The 21,659-nt window shown below is 36.1% G+C and overlaps 1 protein-coding gene across 11 annotated transcripts in view; it reads right to left on the bottom strand.

The window, feature by feature from the left end:
- The window catches only part of CSPP1 (centrosome and spindle pole associated protein 1), a 64,481-nt gene that overhangs the window by 34,764 nt on the left and 8,058 nt on the right, over window positions 1-21,659 (bottom strand). For 5 of the 11 annotated variants that reach the window (XM_027700021.1, XM_027699782.1, XM_027699521.1 and 2 more), the window contains 9 exons: window positions 21,095-21,195; window positions 20,384-20,407; window positions 17,902-17,982; window positions 14,532-14,633; window positions 10,662-11,107; window positions 7,510-7,592; window positions 5,622-5,715; window positions 4,593-4,650; window positions 884-1,074 (listed from right to left, as the gene is read on the bottom strand). In XM_027700021.1, the coding sequence (XP_027555822.1) occupies window positions 884-1,074; window positions 4,593-4,650; window positions 5,622-5,715; window positions 7,510-7,592; window positions 10,662-11,107; window positions 14,532-14,633; window positions 17,902-17,982; window positions 20,384-20,407; window positions 21,095-21,195 (1,180 nt within the window). The remainder of the gene's footprint in view (window positions 1-883; window positions 1,075-4,592; window positions 4,651-5,621; window positions 5,716-7,509; window positions 7,593-10,661; window positions 11,108-14,531; window positions 14,634-17,901; window positions 17,983-20,383; window positions 20,408-21,094; window positions 21,196-21,659) is intronic. The other 6 variants (XM_027700207.1, XM_027699612.1, XM_027699862.1 and 3 more) reach the window with 5 other exon arrangements.

Here is a 21,659-nt window from a genome sequence, read left to right on the forward strand (position 1 = left end):
TTTGCTGTACAACTGAAAAGAGATCACCAAAAGAAGCGAAGTGAGGAGGGAAAAGAGAAGGAGGGAAAGAGAAGGGAGGGGGAATGGGAGTAGAAAGAGAATTCATTATGAAAAAATTCTAATTTAGTTCAGCTGAAGACCTCTCATTAGTGCCGTGCAGAAACAATAAGCCTCAGTAGGAAATTTACCTTCCCTTAGGGAGTAGTACACGAACCCACACTATTCCAGAGATCTAAGAACATAAAACAAGCATGCCTTCTTTTACTAGTTCAGTTAATGATACTTACTGGTTACATCAGTAACAGTAAATAAAACAAGGCAAGGATTAGTCTCTGGTCAAAGGTGAGTAGCTCAGCACAGCTTCAGCCACATGCCTGAAGCTCCTTCTCTCTCTCTCTCTCTCAATAGTTTAGCCTCAATCACAGCATCTAATGCACACTGTCCTTGCCTACAGTGCATTCCTGAGCTTAACCCTGGGATATTGCCAATTGACAGGGGCCAAACTCATACCATACCAGCCTTCTGAAAATATGGACATTGCTGGGCATGTGCCCAAGTATCCTCGCACATGATTCAGTATTACAGGCATGGACATAACTTCTACAGCACAACCCTTACCCTATACAAATGCCCACTAAGAGAGAGCTGTCTTCACAGATAATCTGGCCTCCACAGATTTTTCAAAATAAACTGAAGAAATTGACATTTAAAGTTTATTCCAGTGCAAAGTAGTCAGTTTTCTGTTAATTGTCAAAATATTATTTCTACCTCCACCAGTTCCTTGGAGAAGGATCAGTAGCACCACTGAGCTCTACTTCAGCAGCAATAACACGCTTAACATCAATCTTATTTAATGTGCAAAACGAACATGATGGTGAAGCACCTGGGAGCTGCTATTTCACCAAGAGTGCTGGCTAGCCCTCTGTGAAAGTCTTTATCACTCTGAAAGTCTTCATTCACTGGAGAGGCTGAAGGGGCAGGCACTGGAGTTTGGAAAGCCACCCTGGGCCTTTCAGGAGGTACTTTCTCTTCAGAAGCTCTTGCTGTGAAGCCAAACTGCTTCAGTCTATTTGGCTAAAAGTGGAAAAAAAAAAGTAACAGGAAAAAAAAGAGCTTAAACAAAAAACCAAAACAAAACGGTTATCTTGTCATTACTAGGAAATATTCTGACCTTCCATTTAGGTTGTTTTAAACACTTCACTGGGTCCCAACTAGCTGTTCAAATTTCTAGTAATTGCAGGTTTTTCTCCCAGTGATTTACTGGGAATCTAATACTACAAGGAAATCTAGGAAGTTTATCACACAGATTTACAAAAACAACCTCTGTGGCAAGTTGCAGGAAGTATATAGTTCTAGCTAATACCCAAAAAAAAGAATATTTCTATCTGTAGTACAGGTTATCTACAGCTGCCAATTTTCTACACTGACAGAATTGTCACATTATATTAGGCATAGGAAAAGTTTACAAAATCCCTCCCTCCCATCCCAAGACTGAAATGGATCATAATCACTAAAAACTAAAATCAAACACATACTGAGACTTTTTCCAATAAACATTTCCTTGCAATACCATTATTTCATTTTTTAAGTTCCTCAGATTTTATTGATTTTTTCAACCATAACAATTATGAATTTTTGGGGCAGTTCTTTTTACAAATAGAAGTAGCAAATGTTTATTGATAACTGGCAGCCTCAGAAGAAAGTCAAAGGCAACATGCAAATAATGCAAAGGCATGCAAGTCAGTTAGTTTCAGAACTACCCTATCACACCCAGAAAGCCCTTACAGCAACTGCTATGTATAACTATTTTAATGTTTATTTAAATAAGTTAATATAATAGAAGAACGGAAACAAATCATACAGTGTACAAGTAAAACAGATTTTGTTCTGAATTCGCTGGTCCTAACATTGCAGTGCTTCAACTAACATGCATTCAGAGAAAGTAATACCAGAAACCAGCTAATTATTAAATATCTAACGGCAAATCAGACACCCTACAATATTAAAGTATTTCAGCAAAATATTAAATCTTTACCTCCTCATCACTTAGCTGCAAGACAGTATATACAAAGCAGTTAGTACTCGCCAATCACAGACTACAGCATTAAGATAAAAATTCTCAAAATCTGCTTGATTTGCTTGTAACATTTAACTTCAAATTTCTATACGTGAATACAAAATTAGCTAACAGATACAAGCTACAGCAATTGAAAATTATAATACAGTCTACAGACTATTTTTTTAACTTGTCTTTTCAAATCCAGTGTCTTGAGCAGGAGAACATTTAAAACAGTCTTTTTCACTAACTTAAATGTGAACTGTTCCCAAAGTGCCCCAGATTTCAGCTCTGTAGCTAATTTCAGATGTGACTGTCGTACTCAGTTCATCCTGGGGATTGTTTCATTTGAAACGAGCCAAAAGTCTACATCTATAGATTCTTAATCAGGCATTGCTATTTAACCAACCTGTAATTAATCAAGAAATCCACCTAATTAGAATCTCTCCCTGAGAGGCAATTTAAAGCTAACAGTGACTGATGCTTAATGAATGCAGCAATTCTATTTAATTGAAGGCTTTCAGCTAAATTAGTGGTTTTAAAACACTGTGCATGCTCTGGACTTGCTCTAGATATAATTTTATTCCTACAACAGGCACTTTTGAGATGCATATGGTATACTGAGTGCTGCAGCAAAGCATGCTTCTGCATAGTCAGCTTTGATTAGACAATACTGTTTACACTGACCTTGCAGCTTGCTGAGCCAAAAGACCCAGCATCCTCTGCTCAGTTTTGTCTCTTTTCCTGCCTGGCTCCCAGCCATATACTCCATCCCTCTCCCTTTCACCATCTGAATCCCTGATCAGCCAGCTGACCTCTCTAAGCCAACTAAAGCAGCAAAAAAGTTTCAGATTTTTGCCAGCTAACTAAGCTGACTCAGTTTGCAAAAGGGATCAAACAAGCAAGACAGACACTTTCAGCAGGGAGGGCAGGAACATGCAGCAGGACCAGTGTTCTTCCTCCCCATTTAGAAGTAAGAATTTTGATTGAGCTTCACTGCTTGTCTGCGCATATTCTCAGCCTCCTGTCTCACATGCTGACTAATAACATCCTACAGCTATCCATCCACCTTCATTTTCTAGCAAATAGGACCTCCCTTCACCTCTACTGAACCCTCCAGAAATGGCCCAAGTTTCTTGCTGTGTTATAGCATTCAAAAACACCCAGCACTGCTGATAATTTAAACCAGTTACCAGTTAAATTAATAACCAGTCTATTCTTGATTGAAACGGTTACTAACTCTTCAGCAGTAGATCTCCAAGATGCAATGGCTTCAGGCACATAGCAAACATATATGCAAATCATACAAGTTCTGTGACAAGCAGTCAGCTACTAGTGATATAGTGCTGACAACCTACTCCTTGATATATGCTAATCAAAATTTTTAATGTAATCATCACCTTACTAAGGAAGTGGAGACAGTAGGAACTCTGCATTATGTTTTACAAGCAACAAAATATTAAGCATCTTGATTTTTACAAAATCCTATAAAAATGCTTGTAATCCTGATTACTACATGGAATCATTTAAAAAAAAATTACAAATTTGAAATTAAAAATTGATACAGTGAAATCAACTTGTCTGCAAAACAACTAGATTTTTTCTTAATTGAAAAAGAGAAAAAACTTTCTGCAGTATACTTTACATTTCCAAGGAATGGTTACTACTGTGTGCATGTAAACAGGCTAGCAATGGACATCAAGTATTTTTTTATGATAATCACTGAACAAGATATGGTCACTGAACAAGAAAATGTTCAATAACTTCCCTGAAAATATTTTCCTCTTAAGCTGACAGCATGTGTAACAAGTTACAGCCTGTGCTGGTTTTGGCTGGGGTAGAGTTAACTTTCTTCACAGTGGCTGTTATGGGGCTATATTTTGGATTTGTGCTGAACACAGGGTTGATAATATAGTGATGTTTTTGTTATTGCTGAGCTGTGCTTACGCAGATGCAAAGCCTTTTCTGCTTTTTGTACTGACACGCTAGTGAGGAGACTGGGGGTGCATGGGAGGTTGGGACAGCTGCCCCCAGCTGACCAAAGGGACATTCCAGACCATATGACATCATGCTCATTATATGAAGCGGGGGCAAGAAGAAGGGAGGGATGGTGTTTGTCTTCCCAAGTCACCATCATGTGTGATGGGGCCCTGCTCTCCTGGAGATGCCTGCCCATGGGAAGCAGAGAATTAATTCCTTGTGCTGCTTTGTTTGTGTGTGCAGCTTTTGCTTTCCCTATTAAACTGTCTTTCTCTCAACCCATGAGTTTTCTAGCTTTTATCCTTCCTATTTTCTCCCCAGTCCCACTGGTGGGAGATTGAGCAAGCGGCCGTGTGGGGCTTGGCTGCTGACTGGGGTTAAACCATGACATAGCCTTATCATCCTTGGTTTCAATTTTGTTCTATGCTGATGCCCTATTAAAAAAAAACCCAAAACAATCAGCATTTATCATTTTATAGAAGCCCTACAGAGTTTTGTGACTGAGCAAGAAAAAAGGAAAAGTCTACATAGGTGAAAGAAAATCCAAGTTTCTTACCTTCTTTTCTGGGTCATGAGCTCCAGAAGCAGCAACTAAGAGCTCAAGTTCCTTCTCACTGTTTTGTTGGGAATTTTTTTTTAAAAAAAAGGATCACATCAGAAAGCAGTAACAACTATACTCATTCTTTCAAAGCACAGAGCTCACAACTTTGTTGTTAAAATAACTCTGAAAATACAGGATAACAGAAGACAATGATCCACTTGAATTCTTCTGGAGTCAGTGAAGGAAACTGTGTAATATTTTAAATAAACAGAATTCTCAAGAAGCATCTGGCTATCATCTATTCCACCTAATAAAAATCCAACTACCATAAAAGGACAAATCACCACAAACCTGTTTACTACAACTTTTCAGGACATTTCTTAAAAATTTATCTTTATTCACATTCAAGAAGTTAATATTAAATACATTGAAATGAATGATTCAAAAGTGCAGCAATAAATACTATTTTGTAATTTCTGGGCTCAGGCTTGTTCAGCATGTACAATTTTTCATCATAGTGAAACTGTCAATACTAATTTATTTTTACTTCCTTATCCCTTCACTAATATCACTGTGTGTTTTTATGTATACACACTGGTATTCAGTAGGCAGCTGCTAATAGGTAAGGAAGAAGTTAATATTTTATTATTCTGCATAAGCCACATGGTCAAGTGCTTCAAAAATACGAGGTTACTTTCCTAAATAGGAGGGCAAAAACAAGACTAATATTCAACTTTGCCAAGTAGTTAGACGCTCTTGCATCAGCAAAAAAGATAATTTCTGTTAAAGCTTCTTTACCCTGAAGAAACTAAAAATCATTTTTTAAAAATGAAAAAATATCTGGGTTTTCTTTGTCCCATTGAGAGCTGGTGAATTTGTTTATTAGAAACTAAAGCTCTCACAGCAATGAGTTTAATTGAATGCCATATTACCTCACTACCTGGAATTCCTCAGTTACGAATTTTTCTCTTACCACATTGAATTAATGAAATGTCTCTAAATTCCAGCAACTATCTTTAAAAAAATATAGTAACTTTCCATTACCGTCTTTTATTTCGCTGCTGCTCAGCCATCTGTTCCATTAGCTCTCGCCTGTATTTCTCCTTTCTCCTTTGAAGAAGTTCTCGGTCCTGACCACCTAATGGAAATGACCACACATTTGTGTAAATGGTCCATAAAATACACAAAAGGTACTGAACAAAACCACTGAATTTCAGTCAATTTAAAACCTGAAACACAGCAGAGTATATGAACACTGGATCTTTACTGACTAAAAAAAATAGATAGTTTTAATATACAGTTCATTTGGAGTATGATGATCAAAAGTACTAAAATTTTCATTATTATTTTCTCTGTTTGCCTGGCTTTGTATAGCCAGGAAGCTACAAATTTCAAAGCTATGTGATAAAACAGCAACTAAAAAAGTTAGTTGGTTTTTTTTTCCTCTAATGCACAACTAAGGAAGATACACTATAGCACTCCAAAATTATGATGCACTGCTCTGGATACAAAATGAAAGTTAAAACTGAAGAGAATCAAGCCCACAGGGAGGAAAGCAAATTCCTCCACTTTTAGAACGATTCCCATGACTACTAAGAATTAGCAAAGAATTGGGAGATATGTTTATGCAAAGGGAAACAGTGATAACACCCCACACAGATTTTAAGGAACCCAAAAAACTTTCAACTTTTGGTAGTACTCTCAGAATAAGTGTAGAGGTCTTCTATTATTTTACAAACAGAACAATAAAAACCATCATCACCACTTTCTGTACACTACAACTATCAGACACAGGAACTCCTAACGTACTCCATACACAAAGTCACTGTGGATCTCTAGTAAAGTAGACCCGAACAATAAAGAGAAGAAAGCTGGAAAGAAATACAGTAAAAGCCAAATCAACAACAACAGCAAAACCTGATGCATGACTGACTTACTTTTTTTTATTCAACTATTGTGCTGGAACTGTAAAGTGACCAAAATGTGCAAGACAACCTCACAGTTTGTGATTTTGGGAGAGTCTGAAATCACTTCTCATTTTCAAAATTTTCAAGTTTTAATTTACTTAATCTTTATACAACATAGCTAACAATACTCTTCTAACCAGAACTGCCAGGAATACAAATTCACAACTCTGTGTACTCGAGTTACCACAAATGAGATGACTGGACAGACCAGAGACTGTCCAGACCACCACAACACCACTATTTTAATGCTGCCTTTAAACAGTTCCAAAAAATTTTATCTGCTACATATAGCACTGAAGATCAGGTAAGTTCAAATGAAAAAATAAACAGAAATTATTCTGACAACTGTTAATCAATCCTTTCATAATTCAAAGCTGCCTTGCCTTCAAAAGCTCCCATCTAAAGAACTACTACTGAAGTTCATTTATTCTTATCTTATAATTTCTGAATTCAGCTAGGAATGCTATGCCTTTAACAGTATTTCTCTCGATTACACTCCACACTAACGTTCCCTGCTAATTTTATGGCTATGTTTAAGCAGTAAGAGATGATCAGAATCATTTATTCTTGCCCAAGGTTGTGAAAATTACCATTTTCCATACTTCTGCAATTAAAATTCACTATAAAGTTGTGTCTTTACCAACACAGAGGTTAAGATTTCTCCTATGCTTCATTTTGTAAAAAAACAAAAATGTAATTACACATCTGGACCTTAAACTGTTAATGATATCTAAGAAGAAACGTGGGTTCTTCAAAATTAATCAGAAAGTCCTGTTGCATTAAGGGGGAAAACATTTTTTTCTTTATTCTTTCTATGTCAATAGTATTTATTTACCTGTCTTGAAGACAACTAGCGCAAGGGGGAAAACAAAAGCTCGTTTTTCTAGGTTTTATTATTGGCAGGGAAAAATAATATATGCAAGGAAAGTTTAACCCAGTATCATTAGTTAGGTTCTTATACATACCAAGAACAAGGCCTGTTCTATACCGCATTTCAGCTGCAGACCTGGCCTCCTCATTAGCTGAAGGACGAATCTGTACCTGATTTCTGGCAGAGGCAAAAAAGAAAACCAAGTGGTCAAACTCAAGAATTTCTTTCACAGTCTGTGTGAAACATGATAGATGCACTTACGTCACTGTGTGATACATATATGAAAAACAGCTTTTCTACAATCCAAAGAAATAGCAGGAGCAAAAGAAGAAACCGTCTGGCAAGAAGATGCTTCTCACAGTTCTCATTTGCCTGTGGTTTCTGCAGCCATCAGCAACACTGACTCAGTTGAGCACTTCAACCATGTTGACAGACTGTATGGTGCCAGTCAAGAGTTTATGTAAGGGCTTTACAAGTGTTCTGCTTCTGCCTCATACACTTAAATCACTTCAGGACTTGCAAAACCAAGACAACAGGAAAAAAAAGAATTTCGAAACTACTATCAAAAAAGGATTCCTCATTATATGAATCAATAAAAGTCTTCAGTTGGAGAAATAGGTGATCTATTGATTAAAAAGAAAACTGGCATGCAAGCTTCAATGGCTGTTCTCAAAGGAAACATGTTTTTCTTGTTATACTAGCTGCAGGAAAAACTACCAGCCATTTCAGATAACATATCATGAATTTTAAATTAACATTTTCCTTTCATCATGATTTTGTAGTGCAGTTATCAGAAAAATACACAGTATAGCATATCTAGAATCTCCAGTTCTTGAGATCTGCCACACACATGCTCTCTCCCTTAATTCGTCTTCATAATCAACAGGTATGTCTCTTACTATTCCATTCAGAGAGGGCCATAAAGAAACTGAAAATATTCAGCTATGCTTGCCTAAAAACATCCAATCTGAAATGGAAGGTCCAGCAGTTTCATGTAAATGTATTTTCAGCCTGACTGCACACTGGACAGCGGAACCAGTTCTGAATATATCACACAAAATTTCTAGAAATAATTCACTTTGCTAGCACGGTCAAGTCAGCTCTTTGTCTGGAGTGTGAATTCCCAAGCCTGCTTTCATGCAACCTTTAACTGTTGAGCCTGGTTAACAGTTTTGAGAGCTGAAGAGCTTTTGACACTCACACTACATTAATCGTAACAGATCTTGCTGCTCTTAATCCCCAGGAGCTAACGACGTCTACAATACGTTTTGATGCACAGCTATTGGGCAAGTCTGGTGAAACAACCAATTCAGATATGAAAAGCTTCTTTAATGACAACCTACCCTTCACTATGCACCTGATAGAATTTAAAAGGGAGAGGTGACTTTTGATCAAGATAAAAGACAGGCAACATGGTGAATACAAAAATTCAGGAGCTAAAATTTGAGTTATCTACATATAAAGTGATATGATTGAAACTTCAAGTAACTTCAAAGATGCCAAATATTGTATGAACACAAGAGAGCTGTTCCTAAAATGATCTGGGGGGGGGTTGAAATAACAATTCTTGTTGCAAAATAACAACTCTTTATTGCAGACTTCAAGTTATCTCAACAAAATAAGACAAGAATAGGTATTCAATGAAAAATAAAGTACCCAACAAATGCTAACAAAGTCATATATTTTCCAGAGCTGGACAGAGCCATGGACTTCCTATTTAGCAAACAAAAAATCAAAAAAAAACATAGGTAAACATGGGAAAAGCCTCATCTCCATAGATCTAATTCCTTTACTTTTTTTTTTTTTTATAAAGACTATCAGAAGCTTTTGAGAAAAAATATTTTAACTCTAGTGACATTTGAAACTGGAAAAGAAGCAAGAGATCATTGAATTAAAAAAAATGCTTTTAAAGCAGATAAGCATTTTAGGGCTTCCACCCCCCCCTCCCCAGTTATTAATTTGCACTATTATCCAGAAAATTATCCCTGTAAACAACAACTCAAAAGATCATTTAACCAGTCCACCAGCAACTAACAATGAAACATGACTGTAATATTTAACGTGGTTGAAAGTAGTATAATTTGCCTTTGTTTTTTCTAGAAGTGTTAAATCTAGGGGGAAAAAAGTCTTTATTTTGCCTTAGAAAGAGAGGACACTGGTGTTTCCTTCACTTAAAGCAACTGCAGGAAAATAATTCTGGCAACAGAAAAAAAAAAAGCTATAACACTCATGTTCCCAAGATCTGGAAAGTGAACAAATGAACACCCTTAAAGCCCCTTTTAAAAATTTGTTTACAATAAACTTTACTGATTTATTTCATTTGAATTTAGCTATATGAAACACGTCTGTTTCAAGGTTGGTACTGTTTTGCACCACAATCCATGTGGTTTTAAAAGCAACCAATTCTTGCAATGGAATAACCAAAGGGGGCCAGACTGCCAAACCTTGAATGATTGGGAAGGTTACACTTTTTTTTTCTTTTAAGTGAGTAAGCTGGAAGAGAATGATTAACAATTTATGTCAAAGTAACAAAACTGCTGTATCAGTTAACACACTAAAGACTATTTAATACTGAACAGTACATAATATCAGTTTTCCTCCTGAATGATTTATCTGAGATGCCCCCTTTTGTTTGGTTTTGGCTTTCTTAAATGTTTATTCAACCTGTGTAGTTATTACAGAGATTAGCACCTATTAAAACCATCAGGATTTGATTCAACTATGCAAAGGTTTAAAGCCCATCATTTACCGAGACATGGAGTAAAAAAGAAGATTTTTTAAAAACACATTTTTGCATTTTATACACACAGTGGCACGTACCAAAAATTGAAGCTCAAACCAGTTTTGGAATCTGAACTGAAAATTGACTTGCTATTACTATTACAGACTAAGAAAACAGAGGTAACACTGGGTTTCCAGTGCAGGTGTTTGCTCTCAAATAATAACATGCTTTCTGGGAAACCATTCTTCATAAAAATTAATTGTGGGCTGCTTCTTCTGAGGTAATTTCTCTAGTATCCTTGGTTTGCTATAATATATACAGTGCTCCTTAATCTATGATGTATAGTCTTAGGTACTGGCCCAAGTGTTCAACACTTTTTCTATAAATTATTGCAAAGTTCCTTTTTATAAGTAAGTACAAAAATCCTGCTTTCACATGGGAATCTTGTCTAATTTTCAATGACAGCAAACCATGGCTGTCAACAAGCGCTATGGAAATAAAGGAAAAAGTGGAATTAAGAATACCTTTCAGCATGAAAAACCCGGGGAGTTCTTCTGTCATAGGTGCTTTCACATCTAAATCTAGGGTCCATTTCTTCACTTATCTCAGGATCATAGTCCACTCTGTAGTATCTTCTACCAAAATCACGATCTTCATCAAGTCTGTGATGCTTCCTGATAGGAATTACAGACTGGCTACCAAATCCATGATGTTTTCCATTGGGAACATCCAAATCTGCATCAAGTCTTTTATTTAATAGTCGACTTCTTAATTCAACCTCATCATCTAACCTGTGGCACCTGTCTTCCTCCAGCCATCTCTTATTTTGCAGCTCTTCATAATCTTCTGTAGAAGTAAAGGCATCCTTCTTGGGAGGTTCTGCACCTGTATTAAAGGGCTGTACTTCTGTATGTGGATCTGGCTGGAGCCTGGTAACAGCAACAGGTTTTTTATTCCTGTCCATCTCATTCTGTTTAATGGAAAAAAAATATTAAAAGATCTGAATAAAAACTAATAACATTGAGTAAAACCTTAGTTTTGTATTGCTTGAAACAATCCCTAAACAAGTACTGGGAGAAAGGTAAGAGGTGAGCAAGGAAAATACTTCAAGTGCTTAAAAGCTAGTATTTTATTTATTTTTCTTGAGATTAAAAAAGGTACTCTTCCTTGTATCTCACCTGTTTCAGAAGCATGGCTATCAATCCTGGACAGGCCTTTTACCAACTCTAATTTGACTTTCAGTTTCAGAGGTGCAAATAATCAAAAAACCACTTGGAACTTTACACCTCACCAAGAGAATAGATATCTTTGTTCTATCCAGACTCAGGTAAGTCTGTAATACTTCTTCCCTATCAACACAACCTTTTAACCTGACTATTTCTTAATCTATTTCTTTGCTCTCCAGGAGAAGTCTTTATGAGGATGGATAGTTTAGTAAATAAAAACCAAACCTATGACATACTGGACCAGTATTCAATACACAGTTCTAACAAACAACATGGGTTTGGATTAATCCTGTAGTATTTCTGTGCACTAATCTTTCATCTATGGAATAAAGATAACAGTAACTCATACTTTACAAAATATAATGAAAAACAAATTAAGGATGTAAATGACACCAAAGTGGGAAGAAGGATCAGTGTACTAGAGGGTGTGACTGCCACTCAGAAGGGTCTTGACAAACTGGAGAAATATGCTGACGAAAACCTCATGAAGATCAACAAATGCAAAGGCAAAACTCTGCACCTGAGACAGAACAATGCCACATACAGCACAGGCTGGGCACCAACTGCCTAGAGAGCAGTTCTGCAGATAAAGGCCTGGGTTAGCAGCGCAGCAACAAGCTGCACATGTCAGCAGAGGACCCTCAGCAGTGATAACTGCTAACAACAACCTGGGCTGCATTACTTGTTGTTAGCAGGTCAGGGTAAGTGATCCTTCTCTGCTCAGTATTTATTCAGTATCAGGTTCTGGTGTAGTGCGCCCAGTTTCTACCCTCCCTCCCCCTTCCCAGATACTGATGAACTGGAGAAAGTGCAGAGGATGGCTACTGAGATGGCATTTGAGCTCTTAAAGGAGAAGCTGACAAAGCTGGGTTTATTCAGCCTGTAAGAAGAAGGTTAAGGAGGGTTTGTATGGAGCAGGAGGAACTAGTAATTGTAGTCTCTACCTAAAGGATAGTTACAGAGATGCCAGAATAATGGTTTTCAAAGAATCAACAGTCACAAGTTGCAGCAAAGGATATTCCAGTGGGATACAGAGGAATAGAAGTTCAGATCAAGAAGTTAAAGCAGTGGAACAAGTTGCCCAGAGGAACTGTGCATACCTCATCCTTTCAAAACTCAACCAGATATGGCCTGACCAACCTGATCTAACTGTGAAGTTAACCCTACTCTGGGCAGAGGATTGTACTATATGACTTCCAGAGGTTCCTTGGAACTGAAGTTTATCCTAGGATTATATAAACTGTTGGATCAAACTTTTGAGGTCACATATGTTATTTGACTCTCACTCCAAGTTAAATATCCCTCGGAGATGGCATAATCTCAACAAATAGTCACCAGGCTTTTTTCCTGTTTGTTCTTTTATGACAGCAAAATTGTTTCTACACAAGAATAATAAAAATATAACTTAAAAGTCCAACTGGACGACAAACAAAGCAAAAAGAAAAAACTTTAAGTCCCTAAATAGATTTCATTAGACAAGTCAGATAAGGAAACATAAATGCCCAAACATGCAGAAAAATTTTAGAAATTTACAGACTCGGTTACACAAACACAAGCAGCATCTTTGCCAGTTTCCTAGGGAGCACTGTTGTGTAGCACTCCAACCCTTCAAGAAGTCAGTTAAGAAACAGACATTGAATTTCAACATCTAAAAGATGCCTGAATACTGCCTTCTACATGTCTTCACAGACTAAAATATTTTTCAACTGTATGACACTCCAATGCACTTGGAGGAAAAGATCTTTACATAAGACCTTTACATAAGAAAACAATCTTTCTAGAAACAAGAAACATTCTTCTGGACAGAAATTAAAAATACATGGGTATTTGCACTTGCCAACTGCTGTAAGACAATAAATTTTCAGATGTTTTGAGTGCAAATACAAGGCACTTCATGGAACGACCTAGCTCTCACGCTAGTGTACACTTCAGAATTTCTGTATTAAAAAGAAGTAGAAGGCCTTCTTAAATCAAACCTACATTTGGGAGTTCCAAATTATTAAACTGAGGCAGAAATATTTTAAAAATAAAATTTACCCTTTCCAGAAAAGATTTTATTATTAGAAAGCAGATTTCTCAGATCAATATATTGCTTCCAGATTACTAAAGCAAAGGGTCTCACAACAATGTTAATCAGATCTAAAAATCCCATTGGCTGCTGCACTGGTTTGGGATAAATTTCTTCATAGTAGCTTATATGAGGCTATGCTTTAGATTTGTGATGAAAACAATGTTGGGAACAGAGGGATAATTTAGTTCCTACTGAATAGCACTAACACAGTGCCAAAGACTTTCTGGTTCTGATGGTGTCCCACCAGCAAGGAGGCTGTGTGTACAAGGGAAGCTGACCCCAACTGATCACAGGGATATTCCACACTATAGGATGTCATGCTCAACATATAAAGACGGGGAAAGGAGAAGGGCAGGGGGTCATTCAGAGTGATGGCATTTGACTTCCCAAGTCACTGTTACACATGATGGAGCCCTGCTTTCCTCGGGATGGCTGAACACCTGCCTGCCCATGGGAAGTAGGGAATGAACTCCTGATTTTGCTTTGCTTGTGCGTGTGCAGCTTTTGCTTTACCTCTTAAACTGTCTTTAACTCAACCTAGAAGTTTTCTCACTTTTACCCTTCTGATTCTTCCCCTCATCCAATGGAGGCATGTGTGTGTTCCTACCTGCTTACTGCCATACAAATCAAAGGCCTCAGATCAGAACGTGATTTCAATTACGTATGTGTCTAGCTCACTTTCAGTAGTAATTTTTTTTAATTTTTGTTTTTTATTCACAAATGCACAGCCTCATATTCTGGACAGTTGTCTGCACTTGCCTTGCTTTCTCATGAACAGGACACAGACTAAGGAAAGGAGCATCTGCAAATAAAAGCTATGTAAGGTTCAATATTTTGTTCAAAGAGATAGCTTTTTTGGCTACCACTTTTATCACCAAAAACAACCCAGGGACTTGCTTTAGACACGTAGAAGAATGAAAGCATCCACCTATGACACAGACATAATGGAAGCAGGAATCAAGAACTGTACTGTATGAGTTGTAAACCAGGACCTCCTAGACACATTAATAAAGCTGGCCTCACTGAACAACATAATTTGCTTGTTTTGTCTTACTTTGTATGTCTTAGTCATTGGTAAGACTGTAAAACTGTATTACCTCTCTGTTTTTCTTCCCTAATTTCCTTAGCCTTTCATTCCATTCTTCTTTATCCCTGAGATATTGATTGTACTCCTTGTTTCTTTCAAGTCGTAATTTCTCCTAAAATAGGCATTGAAAAGGGCATCATAATTTAGCATTTTTAATAGCTTTTAACTTCATAGAACCGTGGTATTAAGTGAATACATGCAAACTGTGTGTTGTACAAATAAGGCTTGAATTGCTTTGAGGTTTTTGTTCGTTCTTGACCATAGCACTTTCCCCTAATCTGAAATCTGTAAGCAGAAGGTGGCTCCTTGGCCATGAAGTCTAGTCCCCAGTGACGCTACTGTAGATCAACCAGTTAGGCTTCCTCCTGTTAAACCTATTCCAAAATTTTCCAAAGACTCACTCCTTTGACAATTAGAAACCACTTTCTAATTTCCCATCTGAATGTATTTACAGATGATTTTTACACATACGATTTTTTTAATGTGTTAAGATTAGTTGTGACTTGCCCTGCTCATAATTAAAACAGGACAATAAATACATGTATAGAAAAGATGTGTCAATTATAGCTTACGGTATAACATGAACTGTGAAATTCAAACAAGCAGTTAAATTTTACTTGAACTTGATAGCAAAAAGAGTCAAAAGTGCAAAGAATGCATGGAAAACCAGGAAAAAACTGATCTATCCACATTGTCCTAGCTGCTTTTTCAAGGTGACAATATTTATAACCAGCTTGCTCAGGTCCAAAAATACACATGAACTGCACATCAATAGCCTAATAATATATGAAATACAAGTCTCTGGATAAAACAAACTCTAACTTACATTACTTCTTGATATCACTACCTTGTGCTTAGAGTATGAGGCATCTCTTATACTACCTCATTCCAACCATCACATAAATTTAAAAAAGAGAAATTGTATTACAACATTACAAATCATGCTCTTTTCCACTGCAGTATTTTCAAAAAAAAAAAAAGGGAAAAGGTATTAAAAAACCCTGAAAATTACACATAAATTTACTTTCTCACGAACAAATTTCCAACAAAAAAAATGGAAATACCAGACTAGTAATAGATTTGCAAATCATACTAATAGTCGCCAAAATTGTTTGGTTTGATTTTTGGTTTTTTTCCCCAAATTTTTGTCTAGGTTTTATAACAGTGACAATATAAAACATGCAGACAGCCATAAAACTGCCTGAGAGGCATTTTCCAAAGCTGAGAAACAAGCCTTGTCTTTAACAGGTGGCAAAACACTCAGCAGAAAATTCAATATGCTGTGTGACTGTACTAAAGGAAACCAAAATGCAAATGTTAACCTCTCATCACTATCTGCCCAGAAGCCAACTGTTTAGCAGGGCACAGTGTGACATCTTCTGGCAGCTTCTAGGTTCTGCAACAGCAATAAATGGGTAAAAAGCATTAAAAGGATATAACACAACTGTACAGACAGACAATCTCAACCAGTGTTGAGCTGCTATGATATAAAATCATCAATGATCAGACATGTTCCCAGTTCAAATACATCTTCAGTTTCCACAGAATTAATTAAAGATACTTTATTTTCCACTGTTTCAGCACACATACTTGCAAGGGTTAACACAAAGTTCATGAGAACCTGAAGATAACACAAATTCAGTACAAATGTATGCAGCCACTGAGGAGGAGTCCTTTCCCCTTTCTGGACATTTCATTCTTGCTGCCTCCTTTTTACATTCATGTAACTTGGAGTTTGGGGCTTCTTCACAAGAGCAATTTCACTTATTTGAGTCCTCATCTGGCTCCTCATATGGTCAAATCATCACAAGAGAGGCAGAAAGTATAAGTAAGCACAGCAAGGGCAAGACCAACACATTCCAAAACAGAAGGCTTGCACCAGGTTACAATGACAATTAGTCCCAAACACAGATCAACAATGCAACCTCAAGCCAACATAGGTTAAAAAATACCCAAAAGAAAATAAAACTCCCAGGAGTGCAAATGTCTGGTCCTCCTCTGGCAACACAGTTTGTCTTTCTGCCTTTTATCTCCACTGTGGTTTGACCAATCCTAACAACCAACCAGTTGCACTTGAAGAATCAGCAAAACTTTTGATAAATTACAGTGTTTCTGCTGACTCAAATCCCTGGATCAATTTACAAGCAAACATAAGAAAGGAACTGGGATTATAAGACCAACAATGTGAGGGCATGAGGAGAGATGACTCCTGTAAAACTGATTTCATCATCATCATCATGGCTAGGCTTCGCAAACGAAGATTTGGGAAGGGCTCTACCCACGTTTGTTGCAAGCGCGTTGGTGGCTAAAAAGGCCAATACGAGAAAGGCATGTCCGGTTGCAAAAGACACAGCAGAAAGACTCCTTAGGTGGTATATTCTGCAAGGCTCGATTCTTTCTGCGTTGTCTTTTCTCCTCAAGGGTGATCCTGTGTGCTTTCTCACAGAATTATACCATACATCAGAGGAATGGATCAGAGGTAAAGAAAATCCACATAAGCATGTTGCATTTTCGTAATTGAACCTCCATGAAGCTCCAAGAGCCGGGAGACTTTTATGGCTGGTATACTACTCCAACAAACGAAAGCAAGATCATAAACTGCTAAGAAACCTCCAGAAGATCAAAGGGGCTAAACGCAGAAAGAGTATGTGTACTCCATTCACAAAACAAATTAGCATCTGTACTCTCAAAGAAAGATTTGAAATTGGGAAGATTCCTATATTAACAGCAGGCAATATGTGAAATACCAAATCAGCTTTTATTTAGATTTCCAGATTCAACTGTTAAAAAAAAAGAAGCATGTGAGGATAAGTGGGTAGGTTAAGCGTAAGCAAAAGACATCAAAGCAAATTGTGCACAGCAGAAAGCACACTTCCTTCAGTGCTGTTAGGAACTGGTAAAAATATCACTGTAGAAACACCTACGAGCAAATATTTTTAAAACAATCCCCAGGCTGCAGTAAGAAGAGCAATAAAGTAGAAAAGCATATACAATTATAACAAAACCAATGTTCTTTATCAGATCAATATTTATTGCTGAACAAAACTCAAGCACAACCACTAGTTGTGCTAGTGCAACCAGTGCAGTGCTACTGCAATGAAAAATTGAGTACAAGTAACCTAGGATTAAATTCTTTTTAAAACAGAACAAAACCAAAATAAAAACAAACAAAACAAAAACAAACAAAATGTAAAGACCTGACTTTTCTGAAAATCATTGTAGTGACCACCTCCAAAAATGTTCTATTGTGTAAAAAAATCAAACCAAACAACCAACCAAACAAAAAAACTTGAATAGAAGTATTTTTTCCATAACAGTTTAAACATTCAAGTTCATTTTCAAGTCATAGTTCACTTACTTAATGTCCTTCATATATTTACCTTGGCAGATCTTCGCTCATCAATAGGAAGAGATAATCCCTGAGTATATGGATCTACTTCACCAGTAGTCAGATAATTTTTCTACATTAAAAAAAATTTAAAACCATTCAATATATTTTAAAATACCAATTCTTACTCAACTAAATAGTTTTTAGGAATTATATTTTTTGAAATTAATTTGAGCAATTTAGTGAAAAAACCACTGAAGACAACATTAATGTTCTGAAAATGTAGAATGTTCTTGGAACACATGAATGAAGTCAAGGAATGCAGAAAGTAAATGTCTCTGTCAAGTTTTAAGCTTGAGTTTGAAAGTGTTTGTGACTTCTTCCCTGTTACACTATTTGAAGTATTACAGTTAGTCTCTGTATATTAAAAGAAAAAATTTTTATTCAAAGAAACCCTACTCAGTTCTTCTGTAGCATAAGAACAAGCATCTGTACAAGCATAAGAGGAATTTTCCAAGATGATATCTTAAGACAAAAAACTGCTTTTTCTAACTGCAGAAGACATGTCTACCTCTTACTTTAACAGATGGAATCTATGCTAACAGTAGCACAGTCACATCTCTTTATCTCAACAGTGTTTTCTATACCAGCATTCCCCAACCTTTTCAGGATAATGACCCCTTACTAAACCTTGTAATTCCTTACGGACCATCAGTCACTTTCAGAACAGAAATTCCCATCAAAACCACTATGTCGTTGCTCTATATAGATCCCTGGGTCACAGTTTGGGAACTGGGCTGTGCAGCAAGTCAAAGTAGTTGCCTTTCAAACCAAAAACCAATGCTGGGGCAGGTCCTTGGCTTCCAGGTCTAGTGGCTTCGTCACACATCACTCCTTTACTAAAAGTATCCCCAGGCCCTTCTCAGTCAATTATCTGTGTTTTATAAATCTGATTATCTTTAACAAAAGGATCATCTCTTTGTGTGGCGTGGGCTGAAGAAGGGAATGGGTGAGATATGGTATTCGCTAGCACTGTTTCCTTCCATTATCTATGTTGCAGGGTAACTTAAAAGCTTGGAGGCTCTGTCTGCTCCAGTACAAAACCACATCATTATGACATATTTTACAACTACACACTTAGAAGATTCAAGGGGTTTGCAAACATTCAAGCATCAAGACAACTAGCTTAATATGGAAAACCAACTTATTCCTACTAGAAAAGTAAATACACTGTAATCCTCATTATTAAGTAATTATTTTCAGGCATTCTGAAGACATCTATGGAGATTACCTCTGATGTTAAAAACATGTTTGCCAAAAATCAGAAGTTGATATGGGAAATGCATTTTTCTAGATAAGCAAGATTAAACAAGTTATTAATAAAAAAATTATCACTGCGAGAGCTGCTAAAAGTTACGCTATCTCTTTAGGTGGGCAAAAGAAATTAGAGATTAGAAAAGAAATCAAAGATTGTTATCCTATCTCTTGCTCAGGCCTTACAAGCTTAATATAGCTAATACGTACTACATTAAAAAAAAAACCAACACCTTGTAAACCTAAATCTGTAAAACTGGAGTTCAGTTGAGAATAAAACACTAGAAGTTAATGTAAAAATTATATTATTTGGGTACGTTGGTGATAATTATGAAACATTAATTTTTAACACAATATTCTAACTTTGAAAATAATCTGGAGTTTTAAGATTAAACAAGAAGCAACAATGATATAAGCATAATTTGGGTCAGAGGTTAAGAAGGCAGTTTATTCTGCTGTTGCTATTGTTTTTCACGAATGCTACTTATTCTGTTATTCAAAGCCCCAGAAAAACCAGCAGGTTGTGTTTCTATCATATTACTGAAGTTGCTTGATCTAAACAACCTGAATGGACTGTGTTAAATTTTAAAATTATAGATACGTGACAGTATAATGATATAAATAATTAAAAATCAATTGGCCAAAGCTTGCAAAAGTAACACCAGAGGTTTTATTTTTCCTTGCAATACTTGTATTCCTGCATTCTGGCCACCAGGTGTTGAATAACTGGCTCTACTGCTTCCCTAAGCATAACTGATGATAGTGATCGGAAGAAAAAATCCCTGACTGGTTTCAATGACACATTATAATATTTCAGAGGTTGCTATTTTATACCAGCATTATAAAGTATGTATATAATGGAGAAAAAAAAAAGATCTGAACCCTCAATATCTATGTAACTGATAAGCCTGGAAGCAAATGTCTACTAAAATAAAAACTATTGTACAGTCAGCATTAGACAGCAACAATAGCAACTGCAAAGGGAAAAGGAAATCAACAAATGTTTTAAAATATTACTAATGGAAAATAATAAATACAATTAATCATTTTGCACAAAGCAAACAATGCTGTTAGTCACAACTAATCACTACAGCATGCACAAACACACAAAGCAGAAAAAAAAATAATGATTTCCTAAATTCCAAGAGCACAAAGCCTTCAAACAAAGCAAAAAGCAACTAATTGGAAAGAAAAAAAAAATTATATCGCAGACACCCTACCTTTCTTTTTGCCTGTGATATACCCTAAAAGTCAGGGAGAAGATACTATTCAAAAAGAGTCTTTCATTCAAAAATATATGACTTAAAAAAAACTCTTTCCTTTCTTAAAGCAAATTCATTCTTTCATTTTAAGAACTAAAGACACTGATAAATAGCATTTTCATATAACAGAAATTATTTGGTTCCTTATTTTTTCTGTCTCACGAAGAGGAGATACGGAATATTCCCAAGATGATGACATTTCATACATATCATTTCAATTTTAAATTGACTGTGACATTTAGTAATTCATGTTAAGCAGAACATCAAAGCTTTTTTCTTCCTAAAATTGAAAAGAAGCTGTCAAATGGACTCACACTAATTATAGAAATATTCTTACCCCAATTACAGACCACAAAATACGTAAGTACTTAAGGAAGTAACAGATTTTAAATTCTTAAGCAAAAAACTAAGGAAGAAGTAAAGACAAATAAATAAAGTATTCAGAATAAAGTGTACTAAGTAATACGTAGTCTCATGGCAATGAGATCTGTAGAAGCCTAAAATATATAACCCTTCCTAGAGGTAAAATTTTGAAATTACTTTTATTCAAGTCTTTGAAATGAGCCATTGCTCATAATGAATGCCTTCTTCTAAAAATTTTTTACAGTTAAATGAAAGAATCATTTTAAGAGACTCACTAGAGTATAGCAACCAGTCAAGTAGCCATACCTGAGAAAGATATCGCCTATAATCTTCTCGGAGTTCCTCTTTGAGTTTATGTTTTTTTCGTTCATATTCCTCTCCAAGAGGTAAACTCATGCCATAGTCACCTGAAAGTTTAACACCATGAAATATCATATTTACAATTTTGTATCAATGCAAAGCACATCCTGCAAAAGCTACATCTGGATTTTGACATGAGCAATAAAAAAAATTAATTATGCAACCAGTAATTATAAAACAGCCAGAAAACCAGTAGTATGTATGAGTAGATGGATGGAAAGCATAAAAAAATAGATCGGTATTTGGATATTAGTTTTTCTATAGTCCTTGAGCTTTTTCTCTCCACTAGAAAAAAAAAAAGAAAAAAAAGCAACACAAATTGAATTCATTTGAAGAGTTTACAAATGGCATAATATAATCTAAAGATGGTACCTATTTCTTTTGTGAATGTATGTTTCAGAAGAAATCTCCTTTGACATGTTAGTTCCTAAATTAATCTGATATTTTATGCTGTGTTTGTCACACAATAGAAAACACAATTCACAATTGAAAGCAACAAGCTATTTGTTTA

The sequence above is a fragment of the Neopelma chrysocephalum genome, unplaced genomic scaffold (assembly GCF_003984885.1).
Source record: "Neopelma chrysocephalum unplaced genomic scaffold, ASM398488v2 Primary Assembly neopelma1_22, whole genome shotgun sequence".
Lineage (NCBI taxonomy): Eukaryota > Metazoa > Chordata > Aves > Passeriformes > Pipridae > Neopelma > Neopelma chrysocephalum.